At 39.9% G+C, this 17024-nt stretch overlaps 1 protein-coding gene across 4 annotated transcripts in view; it reads right to left on the bottom strand.

Annotated features, from left to right (window-relative positions):
- hip1 (huntingtin interacting protein 1) overlaps window positions 1-17024 on the bottom strand; it is a 274436-nt gene that overhangs the window by 72937 nt on the left and 184475 nt on the right. For all 4 annotated transcript variants that reach the window (XM_034168174.1, XM_034168175.1, XM_034168172.1 and 1 more), the window contains exons 8-12: window positions 14454-14594; window positions 13848-13905; window positions 7317-7392; window positions 4976-5119; window positions 4387-4484 (exon numbers count right to left, since the gene is read on the bottom strand). In XM_034168174.1, coding sequence (XP_034024065.1) covers window positions 4387-4484; window positions 4976-5119; window positions 7317-7392; window positions 13848-13905; window positions 14454-14594 — 517 coding nt within the window. The remainder of the gene's footprint in view (window positions 1-4386; window positions 4485-4975; window positions 5120-7316; window positions 7393-13847; window positions 13906-14453; window positions 14595-17024) is intronic.

The following is a 17024-nucleotide window of genomic DNA, read 5'->3' as shown; positions in this document are numbered from 1 at the left end:
TGGCAAAAATTATGGAATCACCGGCCTTGGAGGATGTTCATTCAGTTGTTTAATTTTGTAGGAAAAAAAGCAGATCACAGACATGACACAAAACTAAAGTCATTTCAAATGGCAACTTTCTGGCTTTAAGAAACACTATAAGAAATCAGGAAAAAAAAAACTGTGGCAGTCAGTAACGGTTACTTTTTTAGACCAAGCAGAGGGAAAAAAATATGGACTCACTCAATTCTGAGGAAAAAATTATGGAATCATGAAAAACAAAAGAACGCTCCAACACATCACTAGTATTTTGTTGCACCACCTCTGGCTTTTATAACAGCTTGCAGTCTCTGAGGCATGGACTTAATGAGTGACAAACAGTACTCTTCATCAATCTGGCTCCAACTTTCTCTGACTGCTGTTGCCAGATCAGCTTTGCAGGTTGGAGCCTTGTCATGGACCATTTTCTTCAACTTCCACCAAAGATTTTCAAATGGATTAAGATCCGGACTATTTGCAGGCCATGACATTGACCCTATGTGTCTTTTTGCAAGGAATGTTTTCACAGTTTTTGCTCTATGGCAAGATGCATTATCATCTTGAAAAATGATTTCATCATCCCCAAACATCCTTTCAATTGTTGGGATAAGAAAAGTGTCCAAAATATCAACGTAAACTTTTATTTATTTATTATTCATTTATTGATGATGTAATGACAGCCATCTCCCCAGTGCCTTTACCTGACATGCAGCCCCGTATCATCAATGACTGTGGAAATTTACATGTTCTCTTCAGGCAGTCATCTTTTTAAATCTCATTGGAACGGCACCAAACAAAAGTTCCAGCATCATCACCTTGCCCAATGCAGATTCGAGATTCATCACTGAATATGACTTTCATCCACAGTCCACGATTGCTTTTCCTTAGCCCATTGTAACCTTGTTTTTTTCTGTTTAGGTGTTAATGGTGGCTTTCGTTTAGCTTTTCTGTATGTAAATCCCATTTCCTTTAGGCGGTTTCTTACAGTTCGGTCATAGACGTTGACTCCAGTTTCCTCCCATTCGTTCCTCATTTGTTTTGTTGTGCATTTTCGATTTTTGAGACATATTGCTTTAAGTTTTCTGTCTTGATGCTTTGATGTCTTCCTTGGTCTACCAGTATGTTTGCCTTTAACAACCTTCCCATGTTGTTTGTATTTGGTCCAGAGTTTAGACACAGCTGACTGTGAACAACCAACATCTTTTGCAACATTGCGTGATGATTTACCCTCTTTTAAGAGTTTGATAATCCTCTCCTTTGTTTCAATTGACATCTCTCGTGTTGGAGCCATGATTCATGTCAGTCCACTTGGTGCAACAGCTCTCCAAGGTGTGATCACTCCTTTTTAGATGCAGACTAACGAGCAGATCTGATTTGATGCAGGTGTTAGTTTTGGGGACGAAAATTTACAGGGTGATTCCATAATTTATTCCTCAGAATTGAGTGAGTCCAAAATTTTTTCCCTCTGCTTGGTCTAAAAAAGTAACCATTACTGACTGCCACAATTTTTTTCCTGATTTCTTTTAGTGTTTCTTAAAGCCAGAAAGTTGCCATTTGAAATGACTTTAGTTTTGTGTCATGTCTGTGATCTGCTTTTTTTTCTACAAAATTAAACAACTGAATGAACATCCTCCGAGGCCGGTGATTCCATAATTATTGCCAGGGGTTGTAGAAGAAAACCACAGCACATAATTGCACAAAAAACAACCAGATGCAAAAGTTCCAATATAGATAGCCTACATCTCAATGCAGTATATGAATTTAGAACAGTCTTTCTCAAACAGTGGCCTAGAGGTCTATGTGAGCTCTAGTGGTCCTTAAGTACGAGGTCTATTAGATAATAAACGGACCCTTTTATTTTATTTTTTTTTAACTATATGGATTTGAATGACGTGCGATTACACCAATCATGCTTGAACCCTCGTGCGCATGAGTGAGTTTTTTCACGCGTGTCGGTGACGTCATTTCCCTGTGGGCAGGCCTTGAGTGAGATGTGGTCCCGCCCTCTCGGCTGAATTCCTTTGTTTCACACGCTGCTCGAGACGGCGCGCGTTGCTTTATCAAAATTTTTTCTGGACCTGTGAGGAATATCCGAGTGGACACTATTCGAGAAATTAAGCTGGTTTTCGGTGAAAAGTTTAATGGCTGATCAGAGATTATGGGGTGTTTCTGTCGGTGTAAGGACTTCCCATGGAGCGGGACGTCGTGCAGCGCTTCCAGGCGCCGTTGTCGGCCTGTTTCGACCTGAAAACATCCTAATTTAAGGCTTAATTCACCCAGGACATCGTGAGAGAACAGAGAAGATTCAGAAGAGGCCGGCATGAGGACTTTATGCGGACATTCCACTGTTTAAGGACATTTTTTAATGAAAGACGTGCAAGCAAATTCGCCGAGTCGTTTCCGTGACGACTCGGCAAATCTGTGTGCGCCGCGACAGGAAAAACACCTCCGTGTTGAAAACTATTTGTAAAATTCAGGCGGCTTTTGATGGCTTTCAACAAGTGAGTAACTGAGAAATTGTTTAACAGCTTGGGCATGTTCCAACTTGCCCGTTAAGGTTTCAAACGGAGGTGTTTTTCCTGGCGCGACCCCCCACGGTCGGGTCCGCCCGACATGCGACTCTGCCCGCACGTTCTTTCATTACAAAATGTCCGTTAACAATGGAATGTCCAAATAAACTCCTCATGCCGACTTCTTCTGAAAGTTCTCTGTTCTCTGACGACTTACTGGGTCAACAGAGCCTGAAATGTGGACGTTTTCAACTTGAAACAGCGAGACGCTGCCGCCTCGAAGCGCAGATCGCCATCAGGCGCTGTGGGCCGTCCTTACAGCGACACTACCAGACCAAAATCTCTCATCAGCCGTTAAAATTTTTACCGAAAACCAGATGAATTTATCGAATGGTGTCCACTCAGTTGTGCTTTACAGTTTTGAAAAAATTTTGATCAAACAAAGCAGCAGTCTCTGAGCCATTCCTAAACAATGAAAAAAAAATCGACGAGAGGGTGGGCGACTCCTCACTCAAAGACTGCCCACAGGCGAATGACGTAACCAACAGGCGTGAAAAAACTCTCGCATGCCCACGAGGGTTCAAGCATGTCTGATGTAATCACACGTGATTCAAATCCATATGGTTTTTGAAAAAAATAATAAGGTCGGATACTTTTCTAACAGACCTCGTACACTGGCAAAATATTAAATTTTAAATTAATATCATATTCTAAATTAAAAGCATTTCTCAAATTCTCCAAGAGACTCCAAAGTCAAACAGATAGTAGCATATATGGGACTGAGTAAACAAAGCTATTTGTAAAGCTTTTTGTAAAGGCTGTAATTTGTAGCGTACTGTTATTTCAGAAGTTAGGTGGCTCACAAGAATATTTTATTTTTTTATTGGTTAAATGGTCTGAAAAAGTTTGAGAAAAACTGACAGAATAGAAATAACTCTACTAAAATAGAAATGATCATTCAGTCCATCCTCTCCTCCTCCATCACTGTCTGGTACACTGCTGCCACTGCTAAGGACAGAAGCAGACTGCAGCATATCATCCACATAGCAGAGAAGGTGATCAACTGCAGTCTGCCACCCCTTCAGGTCCTGTACACCTCCAGGATCCCTGAGGCAAGCAAGGAAGATTGTGACTGATCACCCAGGACGCAAACTTTTTGTTACCCTCCCCTCTGGTCGATCAGGACCAAAATCTCAAGACACAAAAACAGCTTCTTTCCATCCACAGCTACACTTATAAATAATGCCAGAGAGACCCACTTATCCCCCCCCCCACCCCAAAGTACAGATTGATCATTCCTGCCCTGAAAGGTACTGTAAATACATAAATGGTAAATGGACTGCATTTATATAGCGATTTCCATCTGCATCAGACGCTCAAAGCGCTTTACAAATAATGCCTCACATTCACCCCAATGTCCGGGTGTGGCCATACAAGGCGCTCACTACACACCAGGAGCAAAAGGGGATTAAAGACCTTGCCCAAGGGCCCCGAGTGATTATTCCAGTCAGGCTGGGATTTGAACCAAGAATCTTCTGGTCTCAAGCCCAATGCCTTAACCACTAGACCATCACCTCTCCTACCGTACATCTGTACTCCAATCACCTGTTTTTGCAGTCCCATTTCACTATGTTACATTTATATTTATTTAACAGTGAATACAGTATTGCCTATCTGACTCTTACTTCTTTTCTTTTTTATTGTTTATGCACTAATAACACCAGATCTAATTCCTTGTATGTGCAAACTTACTTGGCAGTAAATTTGATTCTGATTCTTACCATGTGAACAATCTCTCCTTGAGTTGAGCATCAACTTACATTCAAAAATACATATAAATTATCATGTGTTGTCTTACTTATCGTCCCTCCGCATGCCATTCTGACTGTTGAAGTTAAAGGGGTCTATAGCAGCTGAGGTCCCGAACAGGTCGTCAAACTTCGTCTCTACTGGAGCCTGATTTTTAAAACAAAAGAAAGAATGGGTGGGTCAACCTGTGCATATCAATTTCACATTGCAGAATTTCCATCACTGAATGAGGTTTTCCTGTCCCTCTTGGATTATTTAGACTGTTTTTTTTTGTTTTTTTTTCCAAATCCTCCAGCTCATTGTCTGTGAATGTAACAAAACTTTGACAGGAGCTAATGCTCAGTCTGTGACCTAACGGCTTACAAGCTGGACCTCTAAAATATTGAACACTTCCTTATCCCTTATGCTTGTAACATGTTAAATTGGTGAGATTTTACCACAGGTGTACATGAATTTAAAAAGCCATTTTAAACAAGATTCTATGAAACTGTAAACGCCTGGAAGGTGATATCCTGTCTGACTTCCTCAAACATCCTTCTTAAATATTAATGCTCATTACATTCAGTGACCAAATGGGTACAAAAAATGGTCAGTATTTAAGAAGGTACGATTCAGAGGTACTTGTCTCGGTTCTGTACCGGCTGTACAGGGACGTCAGTGTCCACCAGGTCATCTGTCTCCACCACGTGCTCTGACTCAGGGGACGAAGACTCGGCGGGAATCACAACCACAGGGCTAATATGCTCTGACAGAGCTGAAGCACGCAGAAAGTTAGGAGGATTCTGCAAGGAGAGAATGGCACAGTTGTAATCATGACAGGACTTTAACAGAAGAAAACATCAACTCTAGGCTCGAGTCTACCACGTGCTTCCTAGAAAACTGCAATTTCTCATCATCCATTTAAGAAAATATTTTTCTCCTGTACACCACTAGGAAGGTGTGTTAGTGGAGCAGGTAAGCTCATATGTGAAAGGTATGATCCCTTCTTTGATGAAATCACAAACATTTCACCATGTCAGCTACACACCCAAAGTGGACACTTCTGACACCTGAGGCCAGGAGACCTTGAGAAGTCATTGTAAACATACATATGCCCAATAAAATCTGCATATCATCTTCATGAAGACAACCTTAAAACCTGGATAGTCAGTGACTTGGAAATGTTCATGTGTCCATCCTGACTTGTCTAAAGAAACCAGTCTGTAAAACTGATGAGAAAAAAATGCAAGGATATAAGGGTCATTAAAAAAATTAACGTTTTAGTTTGTATAATTACTTATGGGGTCTAAAAATGAAGGGATGGTCTCCTCTGGGATGGTGTGTAGAATTCTGACAACAAAATAATGAATTGTATCCACTTTGGAATAAGGCTGTAACATGAAAAATGTGTAAAAAGGGAAGTGCTGTGAATACTTTCCAGATGCACTGTACAGATGAGATCTGAGATTTCAGAGAGGGTGGGAAGCTGGAAGGAAGAAAATGAATGTGTGTGGATGAAGTTCAGCTGAGGTATGGACAGAGGAGTTTGGTCAGAGATGCTGATGGATCTTCTGGATTGTTTCATCAAAGACACACATAAGGGAGTTACAGAAGGTATCGGAGTACAGGTGAGATGGTAGAGGGTCTGGAGATCGCACGATATTATTGAACAGTGAAAACAAGGAGTTAGTTTTACCTTTTTATTCCACAGTAATAATTCGATTTGTTTTGAGCAATACATCCCTTGTAAGGTAGTAAATGATTTTTGTGCATCTGTCTGTGAACAAGTCCAGTTTATCTATGGAGCCTGTGAAGTCCAGCATTATAGTGTGAAACCAGCTCATTGAGGGTGGATAAATTATGAACATCCATGAAAGAATCAATGCTAGAGGACAGAGAATCAAAATTAATAATGTCCTTAATATTACAGAAGGAGATGAGATGGGGGAACTTGGTAATGGAGGGAGTGAGTTTGACTTTGAATGAGAGGAGAAAATGCTCAGTTATAGGAAGTTCATCTGCTGTACAATCAAATAGCGTGACACCGGAGCAAGAGATTAAATCCAAGATATGCCCTTTAGAGTGGGTGGGGACATCAATATGCTGCTGAAATCCAAAACTCTCAAGACAAAATGAAAAGACTCTGGTGTTTGGATTATTAATATTGTCCATGTGTGTGTTGAAATGTCCAAGCAGTATTATGTTTGGAGAGAGGATGAATATATGTTTAAGAAAAGCAACAAAATCATTTAAAAAGTCATTATTTGGTTGGGCGGCGGTGTGTGGGTGTGTGTGTGGGGGGGGGGGGGGGGGTGTAAACAGTTGCAATAATGGTAGGAAGTACATCTAGACAGTTAACACACAGTGGATTTGAAGGAGGTGAAGGCAGGGATCGTAAGACACCAATGAGACTTTCCACTTCTCGTGGTAAATTATCGTGAGACCTCCTTCCCAGTGTGAACCACAGGGAGGACAAATGAAAACAAACCCCGGCGGACTGGATTCACTGAGTTAGGAAAAGCCATTGGGTTGTTGCGATGTCTGTTAAACAGAGAAGGTCAAACTTCAATGAGGAGATCCTGGATGAGATGACCCTTCCTCGTGAGTGAGAGGATGTTTAACAATGTATTGTACTGACTGGACATTTTATATCTATATGTTTTCAATTTCAGTATATGATTATGACTGCATTTTTTCCATAACTTTGGGCATTTTCAGTAATATACTGTTTATACAAAAGTGATCATTTCTTAATATTTTTAATTATTTACTTAAAATGCAGGAGCTGAAAAATTCTGACGAAGGCCAGACAAACATTCTGAGCACATCAGAGAAGCCTATTCTGAATTGGAGATCATTTCATTTCCAGGACACACTTTCCACACAAGTTACACAATGTCAGGCAAATGGAAATAAATACAACATAAAAAAAAAATTTGTTCATGGGTCAAGTTAATGGCAGGAGATTAAAAGGTAAAATGTCAGGAGGGCAGCCTTTACCTCAGGCAACTGTGGAATCTGAATCAACCTCTTGAAATATTGCAAATTACTGGAACGATAGAATAGACTCTTCAGCCTGAAACAGACAGAGTGCATACATTACAACTGTTAAATGACAACTAATTATGACCACTGAAGCTCTTCAAAAAAAGCTCGTTCAATAAGTTTAATGAACTGACGTATGATGAAAAGGCTTATTTTCTGGATGAAACCAGCATCACTGTAGCTCATCTTGCTACTCACAGATAACCCGTGCTATGGCAGTTCTGGAAAAACTTAACTGACTCCATCTCGACAAGTTTGCAACTCAAAATGCCCCCGTACCCCCCATCCCATCTTGTAAATCTGAGCAATCTAGAACACAAAGCTATTCCATTTACAACAATACAGCAGGTAAAATAAGTATTGAACACATCACCATTTTTCTCAGTACATATTTTTCTGAAGTTGCGATTGACATGAAATTTTCACCAGATGTTGGTAACAACCCAAGTAATCCACACATGCAAAGAAACCAAAACAAATAAGTACAGAAATTATGTTATGTGTAATAAAATGGAATGACACAGGGAAAAAGTATTAAACACGCTGACTGAAATATTTAATACTTCATATAAAAGCCTTTGTTGGTAATGACAGCTTCAAGATGCCTCCTTTATGAAGAAATTATTTTCATTCTCTGTAAGTAATTGAGTTTTCTTGGCTGTGTGTTTGGGATCTTTGTCTTGCTGAAATGTCCATCTTCATCATCCTGGTAGATGACAGCAGATTTTTATCAAGAATGTCTCAATACAACTTTCTATTCATCTTTCCTTCAATTATATGATGTTTGGCAGGGCCGTATGCTGAAAAACAGGTGTTTTGGGGGTGATGTGCAGTGCCATTTGACCTTACGGTGGTCTTCTACAGTATGCCAAAAGTTAAAATGTGACTTTCTTAAGGTACTTCTTGACAAAATTGTTCATCTTGATGAAAAAATGTGACTATTCTAACCACTGCTGCATGCGGGGTGGAAATTGCAATAGTTGAGCATATTAGCACAAACTAGCAATACTTCACAGTTTAATGTTCACAAATTAAATACAAATTGAAAAAATAATTCATTCTCCTTTAACTGACCATACAGGAGAGATAAAAAAGTATTACATGTCACTGTCCACCTATTTAGTGAGAGTCATGGGGAGTGGAGTTTGGTTCTGATTTTCTTCGCCTCCAGGAACTGACATCATTGCCACTCAACAATTTGCAGCAGGTATCGGTGCTGCTGTTCATCCTTCGTTATGATGTGATTGTAATCCTGGATAAGTGCAACTCCTCATTCAGCAACATCATTGACAGCAGCAATGTTATCTAGGACCTGCTGTGAAGACTGGAATGACATGTTATCCTTCCACACTGAGGGGTCCTTGATGAGGAAGTCCATGTTAAATGCCTCAAAAATGCAACCTGAGGCAAATGTAACAAATCTGCCACTAATGTATCCAGTCCATAACTCAAAATGTCACTTGCACACAACAAAAAAACAGGGTCCAGGCAGCAGTGGTTAATATTTTTCAAATCTCATGAATTTTCACCCAATTTATTTTTTCCCCATAAAGGCTTGTCTAAATGTTGTGCAGCAAACTTTAAATGAGCTTCAATATGCTTTTGCCTTCAGCAATGGAGTCATGCATGGTGAGCATGGATACAGGCCATGGAGGTTGAGTGCATTACTTAGAGTTTTCTTTAAAATAATTGTACCTACTAATTCCAGGTCATTCTGAAGCGCTATACAAGTGGTCGTTGGCTATTGGACAACTCTTCTGATAATTCTTTTCACTCCTCTGTCAGAAATCTTGAAAGGAGCACCTGGTCATAGCTGGTTTATGGTGAAATGATGTTCTTTCCACTTCCAGATTATGGCCCTGACAGTGCTCACTGAAACATTCAGAAATGTAGAAATCCTTCTGTCACCAATATGTTTTGCAACAATAACGTTGCAAAGATCTTGAGAGCTCTTTGCTTTTACCCGTGTTTCTTGTGTGACATCTTGGCAATGAAACACCTTTTTATATGCCATCAGTTGGGACTAAACCTGTTGATATTAATTTGAACTGACAAGGGCAGGATTGCTTACTGATTACCGATAGATTTCAGCTGGTGTCTTGGCTTTCTATGTCTTTTTGCACCTCCCTTTCTTCAGGTCTTTAATATGTTTCCCCTGTGTCATTTCACATGATTACACATAGCTTAATTTATGGACATCTATGCTGTCAATGTGAAAAGACAAATTCTCACATTTGATAAATTGCAACCAAAGAATAGTTGGATGCGTTGTTTGAGGTAAATTACATTGACAAATGTGAATTATTCCAGTATTTAACTGGATGTATACTTAATACTCCTAACAACTGGACAAAGGTTCCCAACGTCATCACATCCTGCATGAACTGCAAACAGGAAAACTATGCACGGGAGGTTATCCATCCACCAATCCATTGTCTATACTCATTTACTCCAATTAAGGGTCATGAAGGCTGGGGCCTATCCCAAGTCAGAGTGTGAGGTAAGGTACACACTAGACAGGACGCCAATCTGTGACAGGGCCGCACAGAGGTTATTTTCATTCAAATAACTTTGAAAAGTTGTATTTCCAAAAAGGAAAAGTAAGTTTAGAAAAAAGATCATTTATTGTGTCATTTTCAGCCTCAGTTGTCCTGTGATTGAGAACAATTGGACAAGAAGACAGCGCTACGCAAAAAACATAATTACATTTTTACATTTAAATAAGCCATATTGCACAACTTTACAACAACTTCATATCAGGCAACAGGTGTCTTTTTTTTTTTTTTTTTTTTTTTTAGGAAAAGAGATGCACCATGAACATTAAGGAAGGCATCCTTAAGAGTAAAATGAAAGAAAGAAAGAAAGAAAGAAAGAAAGAAAGAAAGATAGAAAGAAATCTTGGGGTGTGTCTAAAATTTCTATGCAAAATTCTGCTACTTACATCTATTTTTCTCTCAGATACTGTGTTGTCATGTTGCTGACTGCAGACTGACTCCCTGGGCATATCTCACAGATTAAGCAATCATGATATGGATTTCCATTACATAAATAAGACCGCAACCAGAGTCATTTCACACTCTACTTTTGGTTGTAGATGAAAAATTTCGATATGCACAATCAAATAATTGTGCAACTTTGAGGATGTTTAACATAAACATAACTAATGGACACATTTTTTTCCCTTTAATGTGTTCTGTTCATAATACTTCTCTTTACTAAGCAATTTTATTACTATTTTCCCCTTTTGTCCTATATCCACTACTTTCCTTCACTTTCTGATTTCCATTCAGCCATTTTCTATACCTGCTTACTCCATGTTGGGGCTGAAGCCCAACCCAGCAGTCATGAGGCGTCAAGAGGGTTACACCCTGGACAGGACACCAGTCTGTCGCAAGCCCACATATAGACAAACAAACACATTTGCACACACTTACAGACAAATTTCCAATCCACCTAACCTGCATGTCTTTGGATGTGGGAAGAAGCTGGAGCACCCGGCAGGAACCCACACAAACACGAGGAGAACATGCAAACTCCACAAAGAAAGGGCAGGAAGCGATCCCACAACCTTCTTGCTATAAGCATCAGTGCTAAACACTGAAGGGCCTTTTACACCGGACGCGTTGGAAGCGTCAGAGGCATCATGAATCGGTCTAAAAAGCATTATTCTCAATGAGACGCGTTGCTTTTTAGAGGCGTCAGAAGCCATGCGTCAAAAGCCGAGTTAAACCGACGCTTCTGACGGGAGCGCCTATTGCCGCTTGTCGACAGGCTGACGTGGTCGAAGTTCAACCAAATCAAACTTTCGCTGCTCTGAACTCTGACATAGCTTTGCGCTGTCCAATAGGAATGACGCGTCGAGCTAAAACACAGAAGACTAGTGGCAGAAACCACTGATCTATACAAAACAGAAACATGTCACAGGACTGCTCATTTACAGAGCAGTTTTCTGAAGAAAAATCCTTGCAAATGTTTTTATTTAACCTCAAAATTTGTGATTACTGTTAAAAAAGTTTAGAACACTTGTAATTAAAATAGTTAAAGAAATGGTTATTTTAGATACCTTTCTTCATCTGTAAATTAAAACCACCTGTTATTTCAGATTAGATAATTTCTTGTTTAACATAAGGAACCTTGGACATTTATTTTACCTTGGACAGTTATTTTATTTTTAGACAAATAAAATAACATAGAAATTTGTACATTTTTTTTAAAAGTCTGGTCGATTATTCATATCTCATTTCAACCAGAAAAACAGACACTGTAAATAAATACAAATGTTTATTATAAATGCAACAGGAGATAATTTAACAATGACTGCAGTGTGATTGTAAAGTAGGATTTCTGTGACATAAACCTTATGATGAAATTTTTTTTTAATTGAGTCATTTCATATTGGCCTCTCTTCATTGGCTTCCTGTTAATTCTAGAATAGAATTTAAAATTCTTCTTCTTACTTATAAGGTTTTGAATAATCAGGTCCCATCTTATCTTAGGGACCTCATAGTACCATATCACCCCAATAGAGCGCTTCGCTCTCAGACTGCAGGCTTACTTGTAGTTCCTAGGGTTTTTAAGAGTAGAATGGGAGGCAGAGCCTTCAGCTTTCAGGCTCCTCTCCTGTGGAACCAGCTCCCAATTCAGATCAGGGAGACAGACACCCTCTCTACTTTTAAGATTAGGCTTAAAACTTTCCTTTTTGCTAAAGCTTATAGTTAGGGCTGGATCAGGTGACCCTGAACCATCCCTTAGTTATGCTGCTATAGACTTAGACTGCTGGGGGGTTCCCATGATGCACTGAGTGTTTCTTTCTCTTTTTGCTCTGTATGCACCACTCTGCATTTAATCATTAGTGATTGATCTCTGCTCCCCTCCTAAGCATGTCTTTTTCCTGGTTCTCTCCCTCAGCCCCAACCAGTCCCAGCAGAAGACTGCCCCTCCCTGAGCCTGGTTCTGCTGGAGGTTTCTTCCTGTTAAAAGGGAGTTTTTCCTTCCCACTGCCAAGTGCTTGCTCACAGGGGGTCGTTTTGACCGTTGGGGTTTTTACGTAATTATTGCATGGCCTTGCCTTACAATATAAAGCGCCTTGGGGCAACTGTTTGTTGTGATTTGGCGCTATATAAATAAAATTGATTGATTGATTGATTTCAACTTGTAATTACATCAAAATATGTGACTGCCTTTAATGTTGTGGTGAGGACAGTCTCATTTCTAAAAAATAAATTTGACTAGTGATCTCTGGACCAGATGAAGGTCTTTTCTGCAGCTTCGACCTCTGGTGCTGTTGTTGAAGACACTTTTCTCCTATTTTGAAGAGCAGAGATGTTTTCTTTCAACAGGACTTCATAATGTTCAGCTCATCAATGGAAGTTTTTGAAGTGCATCTGTATTTAGGTTGTCTGCACAGCAAATTTTCCTGATTGGGACAAATAAAAAATATTTCTTAGAATATAAAGAAACACTAAACCGAGTACATATATATATATATATATATGTGTGTGTGTGTGTGTAAATAACAGAGTAAACTACAGGAAAAAAATGCCTGGGAAAAAAAAAAGAAGTTATTTTTTGTGGTCTCTGAAAAAAAGCTGTAGCTTTATTTAGTAAAAATAAAAAAAAACTGAACCATTTACAAATTAAAGTGTTCACTCAGATCAACTGTGCTAAAAGGCTAAGCTAACGTTAGCCGATCATTAAACCTTCACAGCAGTGCATTAAACGTCACGTTTTACTTTTATATTATTCTCACCTCGATAAAGCTGCAGAACTAAGCCTTGCTGGTCAAACTGGAAGTTCACATATATCAAAAAATGGGAGATTTCGAACTGAGTGGGTTTCCTCCATCACCCTGGCTGCCTGCCTCGCTCTGCCCAGGGATGATGCCTGAACCCCGACTTCTCTGTGTGGGTTGGCCCGCTGTCGCGGTTCGACTGATATTCCACCAAGTCGTCAGTCCTCCCTCGGTCGGCGTCACTCCGAAAAGTAGCTGAAAAAAAGCTTCTCCCAGCAGGATGATGGGAGAATCGTTTTACTGCTGTTTTTTAAAGCTTTTTTGTGGTTCAGGCGACGCAAATTCAAGATGGCAATCGCGCAACTTTTTCAGGTTGTGGAAACAGCCAGAGTGTGATGTAGCAATCTCCGCCCCCTTGCTGCTTCTGAAGCAAAGCATCTGACGTCACCACGCTTTGGGAAGCGTTGCCTGACATTTGGAAAGTGTGCGGTGTAAAAGGCCCTTATACCACCGTGCTACCCACTTCTGATTTGTCAGTATAAATTACTGAAACTGTGAAACTAAGCTGGATGACATACAGAAGGGAAAGGGAGGGGACAGAATCAGAGAGAAAAATACTAATAAAGCACTAAGGAGTTTGCAGAATTGGTTTGATACAGATTTAAAGCTCAGTCCTAGAGGTCAGGATGACTCAAAGGAAAGTGTAACCGTGGCCAACTGTTTTTCAGTGTGTGCCCGCTGGTGAACAGTCATACTTCTTAAACTGCTCCTGAAAGCGATCCCGGTGGCCCTGGAGAGTGTCTGCTGGCAGGCCTAGAAGTAGACAAACAACAAATAGATGTGAAAGGTGCTTGAGCACTGGCTTGTGCAATGCTTTCATACATTAAATATATACACAATGCATGCATGATGGAATTTGTGCATGAATATATCAAAGCTGACAGGTGAAAGCATTCAAATCTCAAAAACTTCATTTTTCAGAAAGTGACAAAAGGACTGAATTTCATGCATTTTTAGTTGATAATGTGACACTTTAAAGGGGTTCATATACACAAGAGATCAGGGAAATTCCTAGAAGAGACAAGGATGTCTTTATGAAAAAAATGTCTCATCTACTTTAAGGATACACACAGCCTCCATGAACAATAGGATTTAGAAAACTACTGATTTTGCTCATAAACAATTCATAAATAATAAATGTACATCCAAGTGGGATGTTGCAAAGACATTTTATTCACAACAGAAATATTGCAAAGAGAGGGAATCGTTCTAATCTTAACTAAACATAAGGAACAAATTATTGTGCCCATTTCATTTGGTGAAGTTATCCAGTTTGGCAAAGACAGGTGTGCAACACTCACAGGAGTGCAGCTTAAACAGCAGCTTGACGGTGTAGTCATAGAGGTGGCTGCAGTCCAGGATGACTTGGATGAGGGGGGCCAGGCGACACTGGCCCGCTGCCGTCACAGACACAGACCGGGACATGTCGAGAGAACTAAAAACTAAAAGGAACAAAGAATTACAAAAACAGTAAGCTACACATAACCCAAACACACAAACTTCAGAAATGGTGACGGAGACAGCTTGGAAGGTGTGACATCTGAACAGAGGATGGAAGATAAGGCTATGAAATGAGGAAGTATAGGAAAGTATAAGGAGGAAGAGGTTAAAATAAAAATAAAAATTGGGATGGTCAGAGAGACAAAGAAAGTAAACAGAAGCAGAAGGACATGGCCTGAGGAGAGAGGTGGCAAAAGCTAAGAAAACAGTATATACTGAGCTGAAAGTGTGGCTGGACACTAAGGAAGGACAAAAGGATTTGTACTGATTAGCCAGATGGACAGATCAAGCTAAAAATGATGCAATTATAAAAATATTAATGGAAATATTTTAACAAGTGAGGACAATGTGTTGAAAAGATGGAGGGAGTACTTTGAGGAGCTGATGAATAAAGAAAATAAGAGACAGAAAAGGTTGAGGTGTAATGGATTAGCAATAATGAAGTGAGGACAGCTATGAAAAGGATGAGGAGTCAAAAGTTGGTCCAAATGACATACTAGTGGCGGCATGGAGATGTTTAGGAATGTTTGGCAGTGGAGTTTTTAAAATCTTGAAAACTAACAGAATCTCTGAAGTGCACTGTGCAGAGCTGCAGTAATTACAGACAGCCATGAAGTTGATAAGCCACAACATGATGTCAAGGAAAAGAGTAGTCAAAGCAAAACTGAGAAAGCAGGTGAAGATCTCTGAGCAGCAATATGGATATGGCTTGTGGATTTATGCAACACTCATGACAGGATATAACAGATCGTGTAAGGGTGCTGCAGGATATGTAGGAAAGCAGTGTGACAGTGGTTAAGAATAGACAAAATTAAGAATGCCATAGCGACAGTGTAGGTAGAATACTTTGAAGACAGAGTGAGAGAGGCAAAGTTGAGAGGTTTTGGGAATAAGTAAGAGAGTAATGTGGAATATATGGTGAGAAGGATGCTGATGATGGGATGAGAAGTAGAGGGAGGTCAAAGACATTTATAGATGTGGTGGGGGAGGACAAATAAGTGATTGGTGTGACAAAGGAAAATGCAAAGGATAGGGTGAGATGGAGACTGGTGATCTGCTGTGGAAACCCGAAAGAAGACATGCACAAGATCAGACAGCACATCACACAACTATCAGGGCCAATAATTATTACGCCAGGGAAAATAAAATTCATATACAACCCCAAATCAGAAGAAGTTGGCACAATATTGAAAACACAAATTAGAATAAAAACAAACACAAACACACACATACACACACACACACACACACACACACACATCTTCAACTGCTTAGTCCATTTAAGGGTCACAGGGGGCTGGAGCCTATCCCAGCAGTCAGAGCACGAGGCGGGGTACACCCAGGACAGGACGCCAGTCTGTCACAGGGCCACAAACAGACAAACAAACACAGTCACACCCACACACACGGATAATTTAAAGATTCCAATCCACCTAACCCGCACGTCTTTGGATGTGGGAGGAAAACGGAGCAGCCAGAGGAAACCCACGCAAACACGGGGAGAACTTACAAACGCCACACAGAAAGGCCACAGGTGGGAATTGAACCCATGACCTTCTCGCTGTGAGGCAACAGTGCAAACCACTAAGCCACCGTGCGGCCCAAGAAACAGTGATCTCATATTAAAGGGTCATGACATTTTTACATATTCTTGAAGAATAAAAAAAAGCTTTTTCCACACGTTGTCTTTGTTTGTTTTTTTTTTTACCATAAAATTACACTGAACAAGGATTTAGATGCTGCATTACCCAGCTAAGAATTTGAATTTACCGCCTCCGAGTTGACCTACTTTTTTGCTGCGATGGATGTGACGTCATGCGAGTAAATGTGTCGAAGTGCGGCTGTTTACCAATACGGCAGACACAGACAGCGAAGGCATAGTGAGCGATTATAGCGAAGATTTAAGTGACATATTGATTGTTTTTGAAGAAGATGAAGTTTCTGATGAATGAAGCGACGGTGAAACGAACGCGACAGAAAACCAGGATGAAGCGCAGCTGTCAGGGGATGACGATGACGACGACAACAACAACAACGCTGTCGGATATAAGCTGCTTACAAAACAGAATGGTTTGTTCACTCACCTTTTCTTATAAATGATCATTTATTCCTGGCATGGTGTGTTTGTGTATGAAAAAATTTCAGCAGCACAGCATGATTAAATTCAGGGGTTTGTTCTAAAATCACTGAAATTAAAGTTTCTGTACATTCTGTATATATTTATTCATTTATAAATCAGTTTCTTGTGATTGCTAATTCTTCACATCTTATTCAAAGCAAATGATTGCAAATCTTTATCTGAAAAGCTGTAGACCCACATGGGATGGGGGAAAAAGATTTCTAAATAAAAGAAAATTTTACTTCTATATCTG

Source organism: Thalassophryne amazonica, chromosome 4, assembly GCF_902500255.1.
Source record: "Thalassophryne amazonica chromosome 4, fThaAma1.1, whole genome shotgun sequence".
NCBI classification, from domain to species: Eukaryota; Metazoa; Chordata; class Actinopteri; order Batrachoidiformes; family Batrachoididae; genus Thalassophryne; species Thalassophryne amazonica.
The sequence above is the reverse complement of the archived record's forward strand: the minus strand, read 5'-3'. Positions and strand labels throughout refer to the sequence as shown.